At 40.6% G+C, this 22,004-nt stretch overlaps 5 protein-coding genes across 5 annotated transcripts; all 5 read right to left on the bottom strand.

Annotated features, from left to right (window-relative positions):
- Nucleotides 1–763: 763 nt before the first annotated feature.
- Nucleotides 764–2,111, bottom strand: LOC307078128 (mast cell protease 1A-like; the record flags this gene model as incomplete). Its single annotated transcript, XM_079739758.1, has 5 exons — nucleotides 2,046–2,111; nucleotides 1,765–1,924; nucleotides 1,369–1,501; nucleotides 1,040–1,264; nucleotides 764–901 (listed from the first exon to the last, which is right to left on the bottom strand). The coding sequence occupies exons 1-5, from the start codon at nucleotides 2,101–2,103 to the stop codon at nucleotides 764–766; spliced, it is 714 nt and encodes a 237-aa protein (XP_079595884.1). The 5' UTR covers nucleotides 2,104–2,111.
- Nucleotides 2,112–4,280: 2,169 nt separating this feature from the next.
- Nucleotides 4,281–5,931, bottom strand: LOC307078320 (mast cell protease 3-like; the record flags this gene model as incomplete). Its single annotated transcript, XM_079740063.1, has 5 exons — nucleotides 4,281–4,677; nucleotides 4,843–5,067; nucleotides 5,202–5,334; nucleotides 5,597–5,756; nucleotides 5,874–5,931. 5 exons carry the CDS (start codon nucleotides 5,929–5,931, stop codon nucleotides 4,540–4,542), a joined length of 714 nt encoding a protein of 237 aa, XP_079596189.1. The 3' UTR covers nucleotides 4,281–4,539.
- A 2,580-nt stretch (nucleotides 5,932–8,511) lies between these two features.
- LOC307078130 (mast cell protease 3-like) lies at nucleotides 8,512–9,912 on the bottom strand (the record flags this gene model as incomplete). Its single annotated transcript, XM_079739760.1, has 5 exons — nucleotides 8,512–8,658; nucleotides 8,824–9,048; nucleotides 9,183–9,315; nucleotides 9,578–9,737; nucleotides 9,855–9,912. 5 exons carry the CDS (start codon nucleotides 9,910–9,912, stop codon nucleotides 8,521–8,523), a joined length of 714 nt encoding a protein of 237 aa, XP_079595886.1. The 3' UTR covers nucleotides 8,512–8,520.
- A 2,436-nt stretch (nucleotides 9,913–12,348) lies between these two features.
- On the bottom strand, nucleotides 12,349–13,749 carry LOC307078129 (mast cell protease 3-like; the record flags this gene model as incomplete). Its single annotated transcript, XM_079739759.1, has 5 exons — nucleotides 12,349–12,495; nucleotides 12,661–12,885; nucleotides 13,020–13,152; nucleotides 13,415–13,574; nucleotides 13,692–13,749. 5 exons carry the CDS (start codon nucleotides 13,747–13,749, stop codon nucleotides 12,358–12,360), a joined length of 714 nt encoding a protein of 237 aa, XP_079595885.1. The 3' UTR covers nucleotides 12,349–12,357.
- A 2,196-nt stretch (nucleotides 13,750–15,945) lies between these two features.
- On the bottom strand, nucleotides 15,946–21,053 carry LOC307078319 (uncharacterized protein). Its single transcript, XM_079740062.1, has 10 exons — nucleotides 20,916–21,053; nucleotides 20,635–20,794; nucleotides 20,182–20,314; nucleotides 19,822–20,046; nucleotides 19,509–19,657; nucleotides 17,540–17,625; nucleotides 17,259–17,418; nucleotides 16,867–16,999; nucleotides 16,508–16,732; nucleotides 15,946–16,342 (listed from the first exon to the last, which is right to left on the bottom strand). Exons 1-10 carry the CDS (start codon nucleotides 20,971–20,973, stop codon nucleotides 16,205–16,207), a joined length of 1,467 nt encoding a protein of 488 aa, XP_079596188.1. The 5' UTR covers nucleotides 20,974–21,053; the 3' UTR covers nucleotides 15,946–16,204.
- Between the last annotated feature and the right edge of the window lie 951 nt (nucleotides 21,054–22,004).

The raw sequence follows: 22,004 nt of genomic DNA, 5'->3' as shown, positions 1-22,004 counted from the left end.
CATGGCCACGCTGCCTTTCTGAATTAGACAAGAAGCAACATCAAATCTTAGTCCTTTAATCTCAGCTCAAACTGACTTCAGTTTAAGAAAAACCTGCATAGTGGTCTGCCACACACACACACACACACACACACACACACACACACACACACACACACACACACACACACACACACACACACACACACATACACTCACACACACACACACGTCACTCATGATTTACCTCTGTCATATCTCTCTAGCAACCACTGGCTTTTGCAATTCTTCATAACAAGTTATTGTTCTCTATTCAGGAGCCTCTAAGTCTGTCCTTGGGATTCTGAGGTAACATCATTCTGACATGATCAGTCATCTCTGTCAGTTATTGGATTATTATAAAAAATCAATAAATTACCAAAATATCTCACAGGGGGTCAATTAATTTCTCTGGTTGTTCTTATCAGTCTTATTTAATTTTAACCAATTAATCAATCAGTTTATCAAGAATGTAAAGTTATTCAAGTTTTAAACAGGGATGACTTTGTTTCAACTAGGTTTAGATGCATTACAAAAAGTACATACACACAAACATTTTCACGCACACACACGAAAACAAAGAATGTATGCTATTTTGCTAAGTTTTGGTTCCTTTTCATTTTCTCCTTCAACGTTACGTATCCCATTCAATGTGGTTAGAGAATCAGGACAGGTGTGTGAAACAGCGATTTATTCATCAACATGGTTCACAGAGGAAGAGCATATTAACGATGACATTCTGGTGTCACTTTTTCCTTATGTGGCCTTCAATCCAACCAAGATAGTCTGGGATTTTAGTGTACACTTTTAAGTCCTTTGTTCCACATGACACAACACCGTACGCCACTTCACAATCACAAACAAGTGGACCACCAGAGTCTCCCTGAAATCACACATAAAGAGGTTACAGTTTCAAGAGATTATGAAGAAACACTGAAATATGATTGTACATCACTGTTTGCTTTTGGTAAGTAGCCAGATATAAATAAAAAAACACGTGAATAATTATATTGACACTTACTTGTGAAGGTCCGATTTCTCCAAGGGAGAAGTATACATGAGGCACAGCAGAGAGTGGAGGATTTACAAGGGTAACATTAACTTCCCTCAGCTCGCTGGCCATGCCCTGATTGTCTTCACTAGTAGATCCCCATCCGGAGACTATACAGCGTTGAGGCAGATGATCACCTTGGCTTGCTAAATTAATCGGTCTGACATGGTCTGTGAAGTTTACCTTCTCACTTAACTTGAGAAGAAAGGGGGGAGGGGGGGTGTACTGGTTAGTGTCAAAACAAGAATGCATTGGCACTATAATGTACATACATAACATAAATGTGGATTCATGCTTACCTGCAGTAACATCAAGTCGTTAATTTTTGTTTTATTATTGAAGTCCTCATGTGGAATTGCTCGACTCACTTGAATGGCCTTCGGAGGTGGATCATTTTTGAACTTATGAAGACCTACAAAGACGTCATAGGTACTGGGACACAAAGTTATAATTGATGCAATTGTTAAAAAATTGTATTGGACATGGGTGGGTGCTCATAACTAAAAGCTCTATAATACCTGTAGTTGAACGTAGAGTGCAGATATCGGCCAATAACACATGTTATAGAATTAATACAGCTTTTGAGTAATGAATATGTAAGTTATCTCCTGGATTGTAAGTTCCTGTTGTACTTGTGGAACCATAGCTGAAATCAGCACAGTGTTGTTGTCCTGTGGATCAGTCAAGAACCTCACCGGGCCTGGCAGTGAGCTGCTGTCACCACAAACTTATCGCTGATCAGGAAGCCGTCACAAAGTCTTGATTTGTCCTTTGACATTCTCATTTCCAAAAGCACCATGTAGGGTCTACTATAAGGGACAGCTGGGCGTCCCCCGATGATTTCCCCTGTTTGAACTGGAGAAGTAAAAAAGATCCCAAAATGAAGGGGATGTACACACATCAGGCTGTATCCACCTTCTTTGTAAATCGATTCAATGAATGAATCAAACTACTAATACAGTAATGATCTTCTTACCTTGACCACGAAGGCTGAGGACCAGCATCAGGACCACCCAGGTATTGTGCAGCGCCATGGTGATGAGTGTGGTGTCAGCAAGAGTTCTGCTGTACCACTGACAATACCCTTACTTTCACTGATATTTATTAAAGTCAGAGAAGAGCAAACAGGATGTGGTCGAATGTGGTGGTTTGAACAACAATGAAAACACAATCCATGTGAGTACATGGCCACTTTTTCTATCTGAATGAGACAAAAAGCCACATCAAATCGTAGTCCTTTAATCTCAGCTCAAACTAACTTCAGTTTAAGATAAACCTGCATAGTGGTCTGCTATACACACACGCACGCACGCACGCACGCACGCACGCACACACACACACACACACACACACACACACAAACACGTCAATCATGATTTACCAGGATTTACCTCTGTCATATCCCTCCAGTAACAACTGGCTTTTGTAACTCTTCATAACAAGTTATAGTTCTCTATTCAGGAGCCTCTAAGTCTGTCCTTGGGATTCTGAGGTAACATCATTCGGACATGATCAGTCATCTCTGTCAGTTATTGGATTATTATATAAAATCCATAAATTAGCAAAATATCTCATGAAGGAAAGAATTTATTTCTTTGGTCGTTCTCAATCAAAATAAGTAAGTTCATCAAATGCATGTACACCAGGTGGCAGTCTTGTTTAATTTTTAAACAATTTATCATTCAGTGGATCAAGAAAGTAAAGTTATCCTCTTAAACCCGAGCGCCCCCGGGGGCGGGGGCAGCTGCGCCAACGAGTGCTGTAAACAGCACCACCATGCTCCAACATGTCCATGGTGCATACCCACGTAACGGGAAGAAGCTCGGCTAAAAGCCCATGATAACCATTTTTACCTAAACAAAACACAATTCTAACACCAAGCAACTAAATGAGCCCGTAGCAAAACACGCAAAACGTGCATGCGCGCATACTGGCCGCCGCCGCAGCTGAGGCTCCACGGATTCCAATGATATCACTCTCATCACTCTACGACGAAAACTCACTGAACTAGCAGCCAAAGAAGAGCAAAATAAATAAACAAATAATAAACGTTATACAGTGTGATACTTTTGATTGACGAATGGTGGTTTTTTTTACATGGATTTGGGTCCCTCGATTTGACTGTCCCTCGACTCTATTGGCTCTGACGGTTCGGTAGAGCGGTCAATCATCCGAATTGACCAATGCATACCCAATACACTTCCCGCGTTTGACTGGAAGGTCAGCATAATTCGCGCCAGAAGCGCGAAGAACATTGTCCGAGCAGACACTCCGGCTAGATAGAGACATATGCTCATTCAACATGCTACTTACAACGTTTGCATTCCTAGTTAGCTAGTAGTTTGCTAGTTACTTTGTATTTTCTTGCCTTTTTTTTTCCATTTGTTATTCTTTTCAAATCAATAATGGCAGGCAGGAGAAAGACCTATACGTTGGCGGAGGCATTTGCTATCATTACTAGCGACAGTGGGGCTACTGTAGTCCCTCTGGAGTCCTCGTCTGACGACAGTGACTTGCTGTTGCCAGAACTGGACACAGATTAATTGTACTGCAGGAAGTGCCAGGTCCCTTTGTGCTTCACTTCCAAAAAGAACTGCTTCCAGCAGTGACATGACAGCCCTTAGTGTATGGTTTTCTTTGACTGGGGAAATGTATAGAGGTCTGGGTGAATTTTCAAAACAAGTCAAATCTGTTGAATTTGGATGGAATGAATACCTATTGTGATATGTCACTGAAATGAAATTAGTTGTACAGTCTGGTACGTTAGAAAGGTCAAATGACACTGATGGTGCCCAAATGGCACCATTTAGTCCGCCTCGACCTACCTGTACTAAAACCTCTCTAAAATCCCTTTATTCACTTTATTAGCATTTATCCTGGAACAGGGTACTCATCAGATGTTGTTATATGTTTCCCTAAAGGTTCTGGGCTACTATCCCATAGTTTCAAGGTGGTATTCACTCTAAATATTGTGTTTTCTCTAGGCGAAAATTGACATTTCTTACTATGTTCTAGCTGAATTTACTCTGACACAGTAACATCTATATTGATTCTGACACTTCTGCAGCCACCTCACAGGTGTGACCTTCTTTTTGAACCCAACTTTATTCATATAGCCCTTGTAGTTGTGGAGGCATACTCTATTAATTTTGGGCATGTCATTTCGGGCAGGAGGCCTGTGAAATAGGCCTAGGGCTTAACAGGTTATTCAAGTTTTAAACAGGGATGACTTTGTTTCAACCAGGTTTAGATGCATTAGAAAAAGTACATACACTCAAACATTTACACTCACACACACACACGAAAACAAAGAATGTATGCTATTCTGCTAAGATTTAGTTCCTTTTAATTTTCTCCTTCAACGTGTCCCATTCCATGGGGTGAGAGAATCAGGACAGGTGTGTGAAACAGCGATTTATTCATCAACATGGTTCACAAAGCAGGAGCATATTAACGATGACATTCTGGTGTCACTTTTGCCTTATGTGGTCTTGAATCCAACCAAGATAGTCTGGGATTTTAGTGTACATTGTGAAGCTCTTTGTGCCGCCTGACACAACACCGTACGCCACTTCACCATCACAAACAAGTGGACCACCAGAGTCTCCCTGTAATCACACATAAGGAGGTTACTGCATACTGCTCCAACAGATTCTGAAGAAACACTGAAATATAATTGTACATCACTGTTTAATTTTGGGTCTACTTTTGACTCGTGTAACAGTAGCCAGATATGAATAAAAAAACATGTGAATAATCATATTGTCACTTACGTGGGAAGGTCCGATTTCTCCAAGGGAGAAGTATGCATGGCGCTCAGCAGAGAGTGTAAGATTTGCAAGGGTAACATTAACTTCCCTCAGCTCGCTGGCCATGTCGTCCGGATTCTCTTCGCTATATCCCCAGCCAGAGACTATACAGCCTTGAGGCAGCTGATCACCTCGGCTTGCTAAATTAATCGGTCTGACATGCTCTGTGATGTTTACGTTCTCACTTAACTTTTGAAGAAAGGGGGGGGGGATGTACTGGTTAGTGTCAAAACAAGAATGCATTGGCACTATAATGTATCATTTCTTTAACATAAAGGTGGAATCATGATCAACCTAACATAGGTGACATGCTATATGCTTACCTGCAGTAGCATTAAGTCGTTAATTATTGTTTCTTTATTGAAGTCCTCATGTGGAATTGCTTTACTCACTTTAATGCCCTTCTGAGTTGTATCATTGATGAACCAATGAAGACCTACATAGACGTTATAGATACTGGGACACAAAGGTATAATTGATACAATTGTTAACAAATTGTATTAGACATGGCGATAGTAACTAAAAGCTCTATAAAACTTGTAGTTGAACGTATAGTGCAGATATAGGCCAATAACACATGTAACACATGAATGAATACAGCTTTTGAGTAATGAATATTGCAAGTTATCTTCTGGATTGTAAGCTCCTGTTGTACTTGTGGAACCATAGCTGAAATCAGCACAGTGTTGTTGTCCTGTGGATCAGTCAAGAACCTCACCGGGCCTGGCAGTGAGCTGCTGTCACCACAAACTCATCGTTGATCAGGAAGCCGTCACAAAATTTGGTTTCGTTTTTCCCCATTTCCATTTCCAAAAGCACCATGTAGGGTCTACTATAAGGGACAGCTGGGTGTCCCCCGATGATTTCCCCTGTTTGAACTGGAGAAGTAAAAAAGATCCCAAAATGAAGGGGATGTACACACATCAGGCTGTATCCACCTTCTTTGTAAATTGATTCAATGAATCAAACTACTAATACAGTAATGATCTTCTTACCTTGACCACGAAGGCTGAGGACCAGCATCAGGACCACCCAGGTATTGTGCAGCGCCATGGTGATGAGTGTGGTGTCAGCAAGAGTTCTGCTGTACCACTGACAATACCATTACTTTCACTGGAACTTATTAAAATCAGAGAATAGCAAACAGGATGTGGTCGAATGAAATTGTGTGAACCTCACTGACAACACAATCCCTGTAAGGGCGTAGCCACTTTTTTCTACACAAAGTTGAATTAATCTTCATTCATGATTCACTGATATTTATTAAAGTCAGAGAAGAGCAAACAGGATGTGGTCGAATGTGGTGGTTTGAACAACAATGAAAACACAATCCATGTGAGTACATGGCCACTTTTTCTATCTGAATGAGACAAAAAGCCACATCAAATCTTAGTCCTTTAATCTCAGCTCAAACTAACTTCAGTTTAAGATAAACCTGCATAGTGGTCTGCTATACACACACGCACGCACGCACGCACGCACACACACACACACACACACACACACACACACACACACACACACACACACACAAACACGTCAATCATGATTTACCAGGATTTACCTCTGTCATATCCCTCCAGTAACAACTGGCTTTTGTAACTCTTCATAACAAGTTATAGTTCTCTATTCAGGAGCCTCTAAGTCTGTCCTTGGGATTCTGAGGTAACATCATTCGGACATGATCAGTCATCTCTGTCAGTTATTGGATTATTATATAAAATCCATAAATTAGCAAAATATCTCATGAAGGAAAGAATTTATTTCTTTGGTCGTTCTCAATCAAAATAAGTAAGTTCATCAAATGCATGTACACCAGGTGGCAGTCTTGTTTAATTTTTAAACAATTTATCATTCAGTGGATCAAGAAAGTAAAGTTATCCTCTTAAACCCGAGCGCCCCCGGGGGCGGGGGCAGCTGCGCCAACGAGTGCTGTAAACAGCACCACCATGCTCCAACATGTCCATGGTGCATACCCACGTAACGGGAAGAAGCTCGGCTAAAAGCCCATGATAACCATTTTTACCTAAACAAAACACAATTCTAACACCAAGCAACTAAATGAGCCCGTAGCAAAACACGCAAAACGTGCATGCGCGCATACTGGCCGCCGCCGCAGCTGAGGCTCCACGGATTCCAATGATATCACTCTCATCACTCTACGACGAAAACTCACTGAACTAGCAGCCAAAGAAGAGCAAAATAAATAAACAAATAATAAACGTTATACAGTGTGATACTTTTGATTGGCGAATGGTGGTTTTTTTTACATGGATTTGGGTCCCTCGATTTGACTGTCCCTCGACTCTATTGGCTCTGACGGTTCGGTAGAGCGGTCAATCATGCGAATTGACCAATGCATACCCAATACACTTCCCGCGTTTGACTGGAAGGTCAGCATAATTCGCGCCAGAAGCGCCGAGAACATTGTCAGAGCAGACACTCCGGCTAGATAGAGACATATGCTCATTCAACACGCCACTTACAACGTTTGCATTCCTAGTTAGCTAGTAGTTTGCTAGTTACTTTGTATTTTCTTGCCTTTTTTTTCCATTTGTTATTCTTTTCAAATCAATAATGGCAGGCAGGAGAAAGACCAATACTTTGGCGGAGGCATTTGCTATCATTACTAGCGACAGTGGGGCTACTGTAGTCCCTCTGGAGTCCTCGTCTGACGACAGTGACTTGCTGTTGCCAGAACTGGACACAGATTAATTGTACTGCAGGAAGTGCCAGGTCCCTTTGTGCTTCACTTCCAAAAAGAACTGCTTCCAGCAGTGACATGACAGCCCTTAGTGTATGGTTTTCTTTGACTGGGGAAATGTATAGAGGTCTGGGTGAATTTTCAAAACAAGTCAAATCTGTTGAATTTGGATGGAATGAATACCTATTGTGATATGTCACTGAAATGAAATTAGTTGTACAGTCTGGTACGTTAGAAAGGTCAAATGACACTGATGGTGCCCAAATGGCACCATTTAGTCCGCCTCGACCTACCTGTACTAAAACCTCTCTAAAATCCCTTTATTCACTTTATTAGCATTTATCCTGGAACAGGGTACTCATCAGATGTTGTTATATGTTTCCCTAAAGGTTCTGGGCTACTATCCCATAGTTTCAAGGTGGTATTCACTCTAAATATTGTGTTTTCTCTAGGCGAAAATTGACATTTCTTACTATGTTCTAGCTGAATTTACTCTGACACAGTAACATCTATATTGATTCTGACACTTCTGCAGCCACCTCACAGGTGTGACCTTCTTTTTGAACCCAACTTTATTCATATAGCCCTTGTAGTTGTGGAGGCATACTCTATTAATTTTGGGCATGTCATTTCGGGCAGGAGGCCTGTGAAATAGGCCTAGGGCTTAACAGGTTATTCAAGTTTTAAACAGGGATGACTTTGTTTCAACCAGGTTTAGATGCATTAGAAAAAGTACATACACTCAAACATTTACACTCACACACACACACGAAAACAAAGAATGTATGCTATTCTGCTAAGATTTAGTTCCTTTTAATTTTCTCCTTCAACGTGTCCCATTCCATGGGGTGAGAGAATCAGGACAGGTGTGTGAAACAGCGATTTATTCATCAACATGGTTCACAAAGCAGGAGCATATTAACGATGACATTCTGGTGTCACTTTTGCCTTATGTGGTCTTGAATCCAACCAAGATAGTCTGGGATTTTAGTGTACATTGTGAAGCTCTTTGTGCCGCCTGACACAACACCGTACGCCACTTCACCATCACAAACAAGTGGACCACCAGAGTCTCCCTGTAATCACACATAAGGAGGTTACTGCATACTGCTCCAACAGATTCTGAAGAAACACTGAAATATAATTGTACATCACTGTTTAATTTTGGGTCTACTTTTGACTCGTGTAACAGTAGCCAGATATGAATAAAAAAACATGTGAATAATCATATTGTCACTTACGTGGGAAGGTCCGATTTCTCCAAGGGAGAAGTATGCATGGCGCTCAGCAGAGAGTGTAAGATTTGCAAGGGTAACATTAACTTCCCTCAGCTCGCTGGCCATGTCGTCCGGATTCTCTTCGCTATATCCCCAGCCAGAGACTATACAGCCTTGAGGCAGCTGATCACCTCGGCTTGCTAAATTAATCGGTCTGACATGCTCTGTGATGTTTACGTTCTCACTTAACTTTTGAAGAAAGGGGGGGGGGATGTACTGGTTAGTGTCAAAACAAGAATGCATTGGCACTATAATGTATCATTTCTTTAACATAAAGGTGGAATCATGATCAACCTAACATAGGTGACATGCTATATGCTTACCTGCAGTAGCATTAAGTCGTTAATTATTGTTTCTTTATTGAAGTCCTCATGTGGAATTGCTTTACTCACTTTAATGCCCTTCTGAGTTGTATCATTGATGAACCAATGAAGACCTACATAGACGTTATAGATACTGGGACACAAAGGTATAATTGATACAATTGTTAACAAATTGTATTAGACATGGCGATAGTAACTAAAAGCTCTATAAAACTTGTAGTTGAACGTATAGTGCAGATATAGGCCAATAACACATGTAACACATGAATGAATACAGCTTTTGAGTAATGAATATTGCAAGTTATCTTCTGGATTGTAAGCTCCTGTTGTACTTGTGGAACCATAGCTGAAATCAGCACAGTGTTGTTGTCCTGTGGATCAGTCAAGAACCTCACCGGGCCTGGCAGTGAGCTGCTGTCACCACAAACTCATCGTTGATCAGGAAGCCGTCACAAAATTTGGTTTCGTTTTTCCCCATTTCCATTTCCAAAAGCACCATGTAGGGTCTACTATAAGGGACAGCTGGGTGTCCCCCGATGATTTCCCCTGTTTGAACTGGAGAAGTAAAAAAGATCCCAAAATGAAGGGGATGTACACACATCAGGCTGTATCCACCTTCTTTGTAAATTGATTCAATGAATCAAACTACTAATACAGTAATGATCTTCTTACCTTGACCACGAAGGCTGAGGACCAGCATCAGGACCACCCAGGTATTGTGCAGCGCCATGGTGATGAGTGTGGTGTCAGCAAGAGCTCTGCTGTACCACTGACAATACCCTTACTTTCACTGATATTTATTAAAGTCAGAGAAGAGCAAACAGGATGTGGTCGAATGTGGTGGTTTGAACAACAATGAAAACACAATCCATGTGAGTACATGGCCACTTTTTCTATCTGAATGAGACAAAAAGCCACATCAAATCTTAGTCCTTTAATCTCAGCTCAAACTAACTTCAGTTTAAGATAAACCTGCATAGTGGTCTGCTATACACACACGCACGCACGCACGCACGCACACACACACACACACACACACACACACACACACACACACACACACACAAACACGTCAATCATGATTTACCAGGATTTACCTCTGTCATATCCCTCCAGTAACAACTGGCTTTTGTAACTCTTCATAACAAGTTATAGTTCTCTATTCAGGAGCCTCTAAGTCTGTCCTTGGGATTCTGAGGTAACATCATTCGGACATGATCAGTCATCTCTGTCAGTTATTGGATTATTATATAAAATCCATAAATTAGCAAAATATCTCATGAAGGAAAGAATTTATTTCTTTGGTCGTTCTCAATCAAAATAAGTAAGTTCATCAAATGCATGTACACCAGGTGGCAGTCTTGTTTAATTTTTAAACAATTTATCATTCAGTGGATCAAGAAAGTAAAGTTATCCTCTTAAACCCGAGCGCCCCCGGGGGCGGGGGCAGCTGCGCCAACGAGTGCTGTAAACAGCACCACCATGCTCCAACATGTCCATGGTGCATACCCACGTAACGGGAAGAAGCTCGGCTAAAAGCCCATGATAACCATTTTTACCTAAACAAAACACAATTCTAACACCAAGCAACTAAATGAGCCCGTAGCAAAACACGCAAAACGTGCATGCGCGCATACTGGCCGCCGCCGCAGCTGAGGCTCCACGGATTCCAATGATATCACTCTCATCACTCTACGACGAAAACTCACTGAACTAGCAGCCAAAGAAGAGCAAAATAAATAAACAAATAATAAACGTTATACAGTGTGATACTTTTGATTGGCGAATGGTGGTTTTTTTTACATGGATTTGGGTCCCTCGATTTGACTGTCCCTCGACTCTATTGGCTCTGACGGTTCGGTAGAGCGGTCAATCATGCGAATTGACCAATGCATACCCAATACACTTCCCGCGTTTGACTGGAAGGTCAGCATAATTCGCGCCAGAAGCGCCGAGAACATTGTCAGAGCAGACACTCCGGCTAGATAGAGACATATGCTCATTCAACACGCCACTTACAACGTTTGCATTCCTAGTTAGCTAGTAGTTTGCTAGTTACTTTGTATTTTCTTGCCTTTTTTTTCCATTTGTTATTCTTTTCAAATCAATAATGGCAGGCAGGAGAAAGACCAATACTTTGGCGGAGGCATTTGCTATCATTACTAGCGACAGTGGGGCTACTGTAGTCCCTCTGGAGTCCTCGTCTGACGACAGTGACTTGCTGTTGCCAGAACTGGACACAGATTAATTGTACTGCAGGAAGTGCCAGGTCCCTTTGTGCTTCACTTCCAAAAAGAACTGCTTCCAGCAGTGACATGACAGCCCTTAGTGTATGGTTTTCTTTGACTGGGGAAATGTATAGAGGTCTGGGTGAATTTTCAAAACAAGTCAAATCTGTTGAATTTGGATGGAATGAATACCTATTGTGATATGTCACTGAAATGAAATTAGTTGTACAGTCTGGTACGTTAGAAAGGTCAAATGACACTGATGGTGCCCAAATGGCACCATTTAGTCCGCCTCGACCTACCTGTACTAAAACCTCTCTAAAATCCCTTTATTCACTTTATTAGCATTTATCCTGGAACAGGGTACTCATCAGATGTTGTTATATGTTTCCCTAAAGGTTCTGGGCTACTATCCCATAGTTTCAAGGTGGTATTCACTCTAAATATTGTGTTTTCTCTAGGCGAAAATTGACATTTCTTACTATGTTCTAGCTGAATTTACTCTGACACAGTAACATCTATATTGATTCTGACACTTCTGCAGCCACCTCACAGGTGTGACCTTCTTTTTGAACCCAACTTTATTCATATAGCCCTTGTAGTTGTGGAGGCATACTCTATTAATTTTGGGCATGTCATTTCGGGCAGGAGGCCTGTGAAATAGGCCTAGGGCTTAACAGGTTATTCAAGTTTTAAACAGGGATGACTTTGTTTCAACCAGGTTTAGATGCATTAGAAAAAGTACATACACTCAAACATTTACACTCACACACACACACGAAAACAAAGAATGTATGCTATTCTGCTAAGATTTAGTTCCTTTTAATTTTCTCCTTCAACGTGTCCCATTCCATGGGGTGAGAGAATCAGGACAGGTGTGTGAAACAGCGATTTATTCATCAACATGGTTCACAAAGCAGGAGCATATTAACGATGACATTCTGGTGTCACTTTTGCCTTATGTGGTCTTGAATCCAACCAAGATAGTCTGGGATTTTAGTGTACATTGTGAAGCTCTTTGTGCCGCCTGACACAACACCGTACGCCACTTCACCATCACAAACAAGTGGACCACCAGAGTCTCCCTGTAATCACACATAAGGAGGTTACTGCATACTGCTCCAACAGATTCTGAAGAAACACTGAAATATAATTGTACATCACTGTTTAATTTTGGGTCTACTTTTGACTCGTGTAACAGTAGCCAGATATGAATAAAAAAACATGTGAATAATCATATTGTCACTTACGTGGGAAGGTCCGATTTCTCCAAGGGAGAAGTATGCATGGCGCTCAGCAGAGAGTGTAAGATTTGCAAGGGTAACATTAACTTCCCTCAGCTCGCTGGCCATGTCGTCCGGATTCTCTTCGCTATATCCCCAGCCAGAGACTATACAGCCTTGAGGCAGCTGATCACCTCGGCTTGCTAAATTAATCGGTCTGACATGCTCTGTGATGTTTACGTTCTCACTTAACTTTTGAAGAAAGGGGGGGGGGATGTACTGGTTAGTGTCAAAACAAGAATGCATTGGCACTATAATGTATCATTTCTTTAACATAAAGGTGGAATCATGATCAACCTAACATAGGTGACATGCTATATGCTTACCTGCAGTAGCATTAAGTCGTTAATTATTGTTTCTTTATTGAAGTCCTCATGTGGAATTGCTTTACTCACTTTAATGCCCTTCTGAGTTGTATCATTGATGAACCAATGAAGACCTACATAGACGTTATAGATACTGGGACACAAAGGTATAATTGATACAATTGTTAACAAATTGTATTAGACATGGCGATAGTAACTAAAAGCTCTATAAAACTTGTAGTTGAACGTATAGTGCAGATATAGGCCAATAACACATGTAACACATGAATGAATACAGCTTTTGAGTAATGAATATTGCAAGTTATCTTCTGGATTGTAAGCTCCTGTTGTACTTGTGGAACCATAGCTGAAATCAGCACAGTGTTGTTGTCCTGTGGATCAGTCAAGAACCTCACCGGGCCTGGCAGTGAGCTGCTGTCACCACAAACTCATCGTTGATCAGGAAGCCGTCACAAAATTTGGTTTCGTTTTTCCCCATTTCCATTTCCAAAAGCACCATGTAGGGTCTACTATAAGGGACAGCTGGGTGTCCCCCGATGATTTCCCCTGTTTGAACTGGAGAAGTAAAAAAGATCCCAAAATGAAGGGGATGTACACACATCAGGCTGTATCCACCTTCTTTGTAAATTGATTCAATGAATCAAACTACTAATACAGTAATGATCTTCTTACCTTGACCACGAAGGCTGAGGACCAGCATCAGGACCACCCAGGTATTGTGCAGCGCCATGGTGATGAGTGTGGTGTCAGCAAGAGCTCTGCTGTACCACTGACAATACCCTTACTTTCACTGATATTTATTAAAGTCAGAGAAGAGCAAACAGGATGTGGTCGAATGTGGTGGTTTGAACAACAATGAAAACACAATCCATGTGAGTACATGGCCACTTTTTCTATCTGAATGAGACAAAAAGCCACATCAAATCTTAGTCCTTTAATCTCAGCTCAAACTAACTTCAGTTTAAGATAAACCTGCATAGTGGTCTGCTATACACACACGCACGCACGCACGCACGCACGCACACACACACACACACACACACACACACACACACACACACACACACACACACACAAACACGTCAATCATGATTTACCAGGATTTACCTCTGTCATATCCCTCCAGTAACAACTGGCTTTTGTAACTCTTCATAACAAGTTATAGTTCTCTATTCAGGAGCCTCTAAGTCTGTCCTTGGGATTCTGAGGTAACATCATTCGGACATGATCAGTCATCTCTGTCAGTTATTGGATTATTATATAAAATCCATAAATTAGCAAAATATCTCATGAAGGAAAGAATTTATTTCTTTGGTCGTTCTCAATCAAAATAAGTAAGTTCATCAAATGCATGTACACCAGGTGGCAGTCTTGTTTAATTTTTAAACAATTTATCATTCAGTGGATCAAGAAAGTAAAGTTATCCTCTTAAACCCGAGCGCCCCCGGGGGCGGGGGCAGCTGCGCCAACGAGTGCTGTAAACAGCACCACCATGCTCCAACATGTCCATGGTGCATACCCACGTAACGGGAAGAAGCTCGGCTAAAAGCCCATGATAACCATTTTTACCTAAACAAAACACAATTCTAACACCAAGCAACTAAATGAGCCCGTAGCAAAACACGCAAAACGTGCATGCGCGCATACTGGCCGCCGCCGCAGCTGAGGCTCCACGGATTCCAATGATATCACTCTCATCACTCTACGACGAAAACTCACTGAACTAGCAGCCAAAGAAGAGCAAAATAAATAAACAAATAATAAACGTTATACAGTGTGATACTTTTGATTGGCGAATGGTGGTTTTTTTTACATGGATTTGGGTCCCTCGATTTGACTGTCCCTCGACTCTATTGGCTCTGACGGTTCGGTAGAGCGGTCAATCATGCGAATTGACCAATGCATACCCAATACACTTCCCGCGTTTGACTGGAAGGTCAGCATAATTCGCGCCAGAAGCGCCGAGAACATTGTCAGAGCAGACACTCCGGCTAGATAGAGACATATGCTCATTCAACACGCCACTTACAACGTTTGCATTCCTAGTTAGCTAGTAGTTTGCTAGTTACTTTGTATTTTCTTGCCTTTTTTTTCCATTTGTTATTCTTTTCAAATCAATAATGGCAGGCAGGAGAAAGACCAATACTTTGGCGGAGGCATTTGCTATCATTACTAGCGACAGTGGGGCTACTGTAGTCCCTCTGGAGTCCTCGTCTGACGACAGTGACTTGCTGTTGCCAGAACTGGACACAGATTAATTGTACTGCAGGAAGTGCCAGGTCCCTTTGTGCTTCACTTCCAAAAAGAACTGCTTCCAGCAGTGACATGACAGCCCTTAGTGTATGGTTTTCTTTGACTGGGGAAATGTATAGAGGTCTGGGTGAATTTTCAAAACAAGTCAAATCTGTTGAATTTGGATGGAATGAATACCTATTGTGATATGTCACTGAAATGAAATTAGTTGTACAGTCTGGTACGTTAGAAAGGTCAAATGACACTGATGGTGCCCAAATGGCACCATTTAGTCCGCCTCGACCTACCTGTACTAAAACCTCTCTAAAATCCCTTTATTCACTTTATTAGCATTTATCCTGGAACAGGGTACTCATCAGATGTTGTTATATGTTTCCCTAAAGGTTCTGGGCTACTATCCCATAGTTTCAAGGTGGTATTCACTCTAAATATTGTGTTTTCTCTAGGCGAAAATTGACATTTCTTACTATGTTCTAGCTGAATTTACTCTGACACAGTAACATCTATATTGATTCTGACACTTCTGCAGCCACCTCACAGGTGTGACCTTCTTTTTGAACCCAACTTTATTCATATAGCCCTTGTAGTTGTGGAGGCATACTCTATTAATTTTGGGCATGTCATTTCGGGCAGGAGGCCTGTGAAATAGGCCTAGGGCTTAACAGGTTATTCAAGTTTTAAACAGGGATGACTTTGTTTCAACCAGGTTTAGATGCATTAGAAAAAGTACATACACTCAAACATTTACACTCACACACACACACGAAAACAAAGAATGTATGCTATTCTGCTAAGATTTAGTTCCTTTTAATTTTCTCCTTCAACGTGTCCCATTCCATGGGGTGAGAGAATCAGGACAGGTGTGTGAAACAGCGATTTATTCATCAACATGGTTCACAAAGCAGGAGCATATTAACGATGACATTCTGGTGTCACTTTTGCCTTATGTGGTCTTGAATCCAACCAAGATAGTCTGGGATTTTAGTGTACATTGTGAAGCTCTTTGTGCCGCCTGACACAACACCGTACGCCACTTCACCATCACAAACAAGTGGACCACCAGAGTCTCCCTGTAATCACACATAAGGAGGTTACTGCATACTGCTCCAACAGATTCTGAAGAAACACTGAAATATAATTGTACATCACTGTTTAATTTTGGGTCTACTTTTGACTCGTGTAACAGTAGCCAGATATGAATAAAAAAACATGTGAATAATCATATTGTCACTTACGTGGGAAGGTCCGATTTCTCCAAGGGAGAAGTATGCATGGCGCTCAGCAGAGAGTGTAAGATTTGCAAGGGTAACATTAACTTCCCTCAGCTCGCTGGCCATGTCGTCCGGCTTCTCTTCGCTATATCCCCAGCCAGAGACTATACAGCCTTGAGGCAGCTGATCACCTCGGCTTGCTAAATTAATCGGTCTGACATGCTCTGTGATGTTTACGTTCTCACTTAACTTTTGAAGAAAGGGGGGGGGGATGTACTGGTTAGTGTCAAAACAAGAATGCATTGGCACTATAATGTATCATTTCTTTAACATAAAGGTGGAATCATGATCAACCTAACATAGGTGACATGCTATATGCTTACCTGCAGTAGCATTAAGTCGTTAATTATTGTTTCTTTATTGAAGTCCTCATGTGGAATTGCTTTACTCACTTTAATGCCCTTCTGAGTTGGATCATTGATGAACTTATGAAGACCTACATAGACGTTATAGATACTGGGACACAAAGGTATAATTGATACAATTGTTAACAAATTGTATTAGACATGGCGATCGTAACTAAAAGCTCTATAAAACCTGTAGTTGAACGTATAGTGCAGATATAGGCCAATAACACATGTTATTGAATGAATACAGCTTTTGAGTAATGAATATTGCAAGTTATCTTCTGGATTGTAAGTTCCTGTTGTACTTGTGGAACCATAGCTGAAATCAGAACAGTGTTGTTGTCCTGTGGATCAGTCAAGAAACTCACTGGGCCTGGCAGTGAGCTGCTGTCACCACAAACTTATCGCTGATCAGGAAGCCGTCACAATATCTGGGTTTGTCCTTCAGCATTCTCCTTTCCAAAAGCACCACGTAGGGTCTACTATGAGGGACAGCTTTGCGTCCCCCGATGATTTCCCCTGTTTGAACTGTAGAAGTAAAAAAGATCCCAAAATGAAGGGGATATACACACATCAGGCTGTATCCACCTTCTTTGTAAATCTATTCAAAGAATGAATCAAACTACTAATACAGTAATGATCTTCTTACCTTGACCACGAAGGCAGAGGACCAGCATCAGGACCACCCAGGTATTGTGCAGCGCCATGGTGATGAGTGTGGTGTCAGCAAGAGTTCTGCTGTACCACTGACAATACCCTTACTTTCACTGATATTTATTAAAGTCAGAGAAGGGGAAACAGGATGTGATTGAATGAGATTGTGTGAACTAAACTGACAACACTATCCCTGTAAGGGCGTAGCCACTTTATTCTACACAAAGTTGAATTAATCTTCATTCATAGTATGCATGTCTTCTTTTGCCTAGCGACATGAATTACAATTAATCACAGTTCAAAATAACTTCAGATGGTCATGTATTACCTCTGTCATATCTCTCCAGTAACAACTGGCCTTTTGCAATTCTTCATACCAAGTTATAGTTCTCTATTCAGGAGCCTCTAAGTCTGTCCTTGGGACTCTGAGGTAAAATCATTCTGACATTATCAAATTTAATAGACAGCAGGGTTTGTTAGAAACTGGGGTCCATAGAATTGAATGTGAAAGTTAGCCGTGGCCCTCCAAAAGGCATGCAGAATATATCAGACTCCACGTAGAAGAAGAGGATTATTCAGACAAGCCATTAAATTTCTCACAGTAGATAGTTCTTAGTACTCAGTATAGGTTGCAGACTTTAATTCCAGCTTGTAATGTCTGTACTCATACCGTATGTGGTGTATGCAACTTTAATTGGAATAAAGTATTGTAGTATGTATTTATCATCAGTTCATTATCTAGCCAGTTTTAGTTCAGTTGATGGTGTACAGTCAGTTTATCTTTCAAATCATGTGTCAAATGAATACAAAGGAAAATGGTTGAAATTGATGTAAAGAAATAGAATATAAAATGCATTGATATAAATATTTCTCATTATTTTATTCTAAACTATTAAACCAATTCTATAAATATAGAGCAGTCCTGGATGAGTACCCATCAAGCAGTCTTATTTTTATAATTGATCTTAAGAGAACATGTTTTATGTTATGCCTCAATTCATTTTAAAGCAACACGTTTCAAGTTATGCGTCACTTTATAGTGTTTGGTCTCCATGGCCCTGGCCCACGCACACGTTGGTTCATGCATAGTTCATGCGTAATAAAGAAGGGGAATTCATCACTGTCCTTATTTTCACATTCTGTGGGACTGCAAGAGGACGTGGAAATAAAAACACTTTTAAAGACGTTTTTCTTAGTAGTCCAAAAATTCATACAAAGTACTAGTTAATTGGTTCACTGTCCTTTTTGTGCCGCTTACATTTTGTTTATTTCCAAAATAAAATCCCTTACAAATGTTTCTTGGTCATGAGTTGCGTCTTTTAGCCTTTTCTTTGTTTAGTAGACCCTACATGGTGCTTTTGGAAATGTTTAGTCTATTAGTGTCAATTCAATTTCGTTTTATTACATTTGATGGTGCACATGTAAACATGCCTTTTATATTAAACCAAGCCAGATTCAAACGTTCCATTACACTGCGGTTGGGGCTCATAAGCAGCGTAACTATTCTACAGGAATTTAATCATTTCAATGATTTCAATGTCAGCTATTTGATTATTATGTAAAATCCAGAAAATAGCTAAATATGTCATGAGGGAATGAATTGATTTCTTTGGTCTTTATCATGCAAACGAATTAAGGTCATCAAACGCATGTACGTGTGGTAGCCGTTTCTTCTTAAAGATAACCAACTTATTCAAATCAGTTGATCAAGAACGTCAAAATATCCCGATTTTTATTTAGGTATGACACATTCTTCACTAGGTTAGGATGCCTTACAAAAATTGCATAGACACAAACATGTACACGCACACAAAACAAAAAATGTATGCTATCCTGATAAGTTTTAGATCCTTTTTATTTTCTCATTCAATGAGGAATTCGGAATGTGGTTTGTGGAGCAACCATTTATTCATCAACATGGTTCACAAAGCATGAGCATATTAACGATGACATGCTGGATTCACTTTTGCATCAGGTGGCTTACAATCCAACCAAGATAGTCTGGGATTTTAATAAAAACGTTATATTTGTAGGGGTGGCATGATTGACTGCCACGTGACACAACACCGTACGCCAGTTCCCCTTCACAAACAAGTGGACCACCAGAGTCTCCCTGTAATCACACATAAAAAGGTTACAGTTTCAACAGTTTCGGAAATGAACAAGCAAACACTGAATATAATTGTATTTCACTGATTGCTTTTGGGTCTGCTTTTGACTCGTGTACAAGTAGGCCAGTATCAATAAATAAACATGAGTAACATTTTTGTCACTCACGTGTGAAGGTCCTATTTCTCCAAGGGAGAAGAATGCATGGGGCTCAGGACAGCTTGTATCCTTCTCAAGTGTCAAATTAACTTCCCTCATCTCGCTGACCAAGTTCTGATTGTCTTTGCTAGTAAATCCCCAGCCAGAGACTATACAGCGTTGAGGCAGGTGATCACTTCGGCTTGCTAAATTAATCGGTCTGACATGTTTAGTGAGGTTCACCTTCTCACTTAACTTGAGAAGAAGGGGGGGGGGGGGGGGTAGACTGGTTAGTGTCTAAACAATAATGCATTGTCACCGTAATGTACATACATAACATAAAGGTGGATTAATGATCAACCAAACATAGGTGACCTGCTATATGCTTACCTGCAGTAACATCAAGTCGTTGTATCCTGTTCTTTTATTGAACTCCTCATGTGGAATTTCTCGTCTCACTGTAATACGCTTCAGAGTTTGATTAGTGATCAACTCGTGAAGACCTAAATAGACGTAATACATACTGGGGCACAAAGGTATAATTGATACAATTGTTAACAAATTGTATTAGACATTGGGCTATGCAATTACAGGCCAATAACCTGATTACGAAATCAAATTAAAAAGTCAAAATAAACAACTGCTAACTTCTGTGAGTCCTATTGTTGCTTAGGCCCTTCTAGGTCCCAGTAGCATATCTATACATTGGGCTGAGCACTTTGAGGGAGACCAAATGCAAAGAAACAGTTCCTTGACTACAGTAGAACAGGCTGTTCTTATGCAACCATAGGTCAAATCAGCACAGTGTTGTTGTCCTGCAGATCAGTCAGTAAAGAACCTCACCGGGCCTGGCAGTGAGCTGCTGTCACCACAAACTCATCGTTGATCAGGAAGCCGTCACAAAATTTGGTTTCATTTTTCCACATTTTCATTTCCAAAAGCACCATGTAGGGTCTACTATGAGGGACAGCTGGGTGTCCCCCGATAATTTCCCCTGTTTGAACTGGAGAAGTAAAAAAGATCCCAAAATGAAGGGGATGTACACACATCAGGCTGTATCCACCTTCTTTGTAAATCGATTCAATGAATGAATCAAACTACTAATACAGTAATGATCTTCTTACCTTGACCACGAAGGCAGAGGACCAGCATCAGGACCACCCAGGTATTGTGCAGCGCCATGGTGATGAGTGTGGTGTCAGCAAGAGTTCTGCTGTACCACTGACAATACCATTACTTTCACTGGAACTTATTAAAATCAGAGAATAGCAAACAGGATGTGGTCGAATGAAATTGTGTGAACCTCACTGACAACACAATCCCTGTAAGGGCGTAGCCACTTTTTTCTACACAAAGTTGAATTAATCTTCATTCATGGTATACATGTCTTCTTTTGCCTAGCGACTTGAATTAGAAGTAATCACAGCTCAAAATAACTTCAGATGGTCATGAATTACCTCTGTCATATCTCTCCAGGAACAACTGGCCTTTTGCAATACTTCATACCAAGTTATAGTTCTCTATTCAGGAGCCTCTAAGCCTGTCCTTGGGACTCTGAGGTAAAATCATTCTGACATGATCAAGTTTAATAGACAGCAGGGTTTGTTAGAAACTGGGGTCCATAGAAGTGAATGTGAAGGTTAGCCGTGGCCCTCCAAAAGGCATGCAGAATACATCAGACTCCACGTAGAATAAGAGGATTATTCAGACAAGCCATTCAATTTCTCACAGTAGGTAGTTCTTAGTACTCAGTATAGGTTGTAGACTTTAATCTCAGCTTATAATGTCTGTACTTATATTGTAGTGTAGGCATCGTTAATTGTAATAAAGTATTGTAGTATGTATTTATCATCAGTTCATTATCTAGCCAGTTTTAGTTCAGTTGATGGTGTACAGTCAGTTTATCTTTCAAATCATGTGTCAAATGAATACAAAGGAAAATGGTTGAAATTGATGTAAAGAAATAGAATATAAAATGCATTAATATCAATATTTCTCATTATATTATTCTAAACTATTAAACCAATTCTATAAATATAGAGCAGTCCTGGATGAGTACCCATCAAGCAGTCTTATTTTTATAATTGATCTTAAGAAACATGTTTTATGTTATGCCTCAATTCATTTTAAAGTAACGTTTCAAGTTATGCGTCACTTTATAGTGTTTGATCTCCATGGCTCTGGCCCACGCACACGTTGGTTCATGCATAGTT

The sequence above is a fragment of the Pollachius pollachius genome (assembly GCF_949987615.1).
Source record: "Pollachius pollachius genome assembly, chromosome: 7".
Lineage (NCBI taxonomy): Eukaryota > Metazoa > Chordata > Actinopteri > Gadiformes > Gadidae > Pollachius > Pollachius pollachius.
Note: the sequence above shows the minus strand (reverse complement) of the source record. Positions and strands in the feature narration are given on the sequence as shown.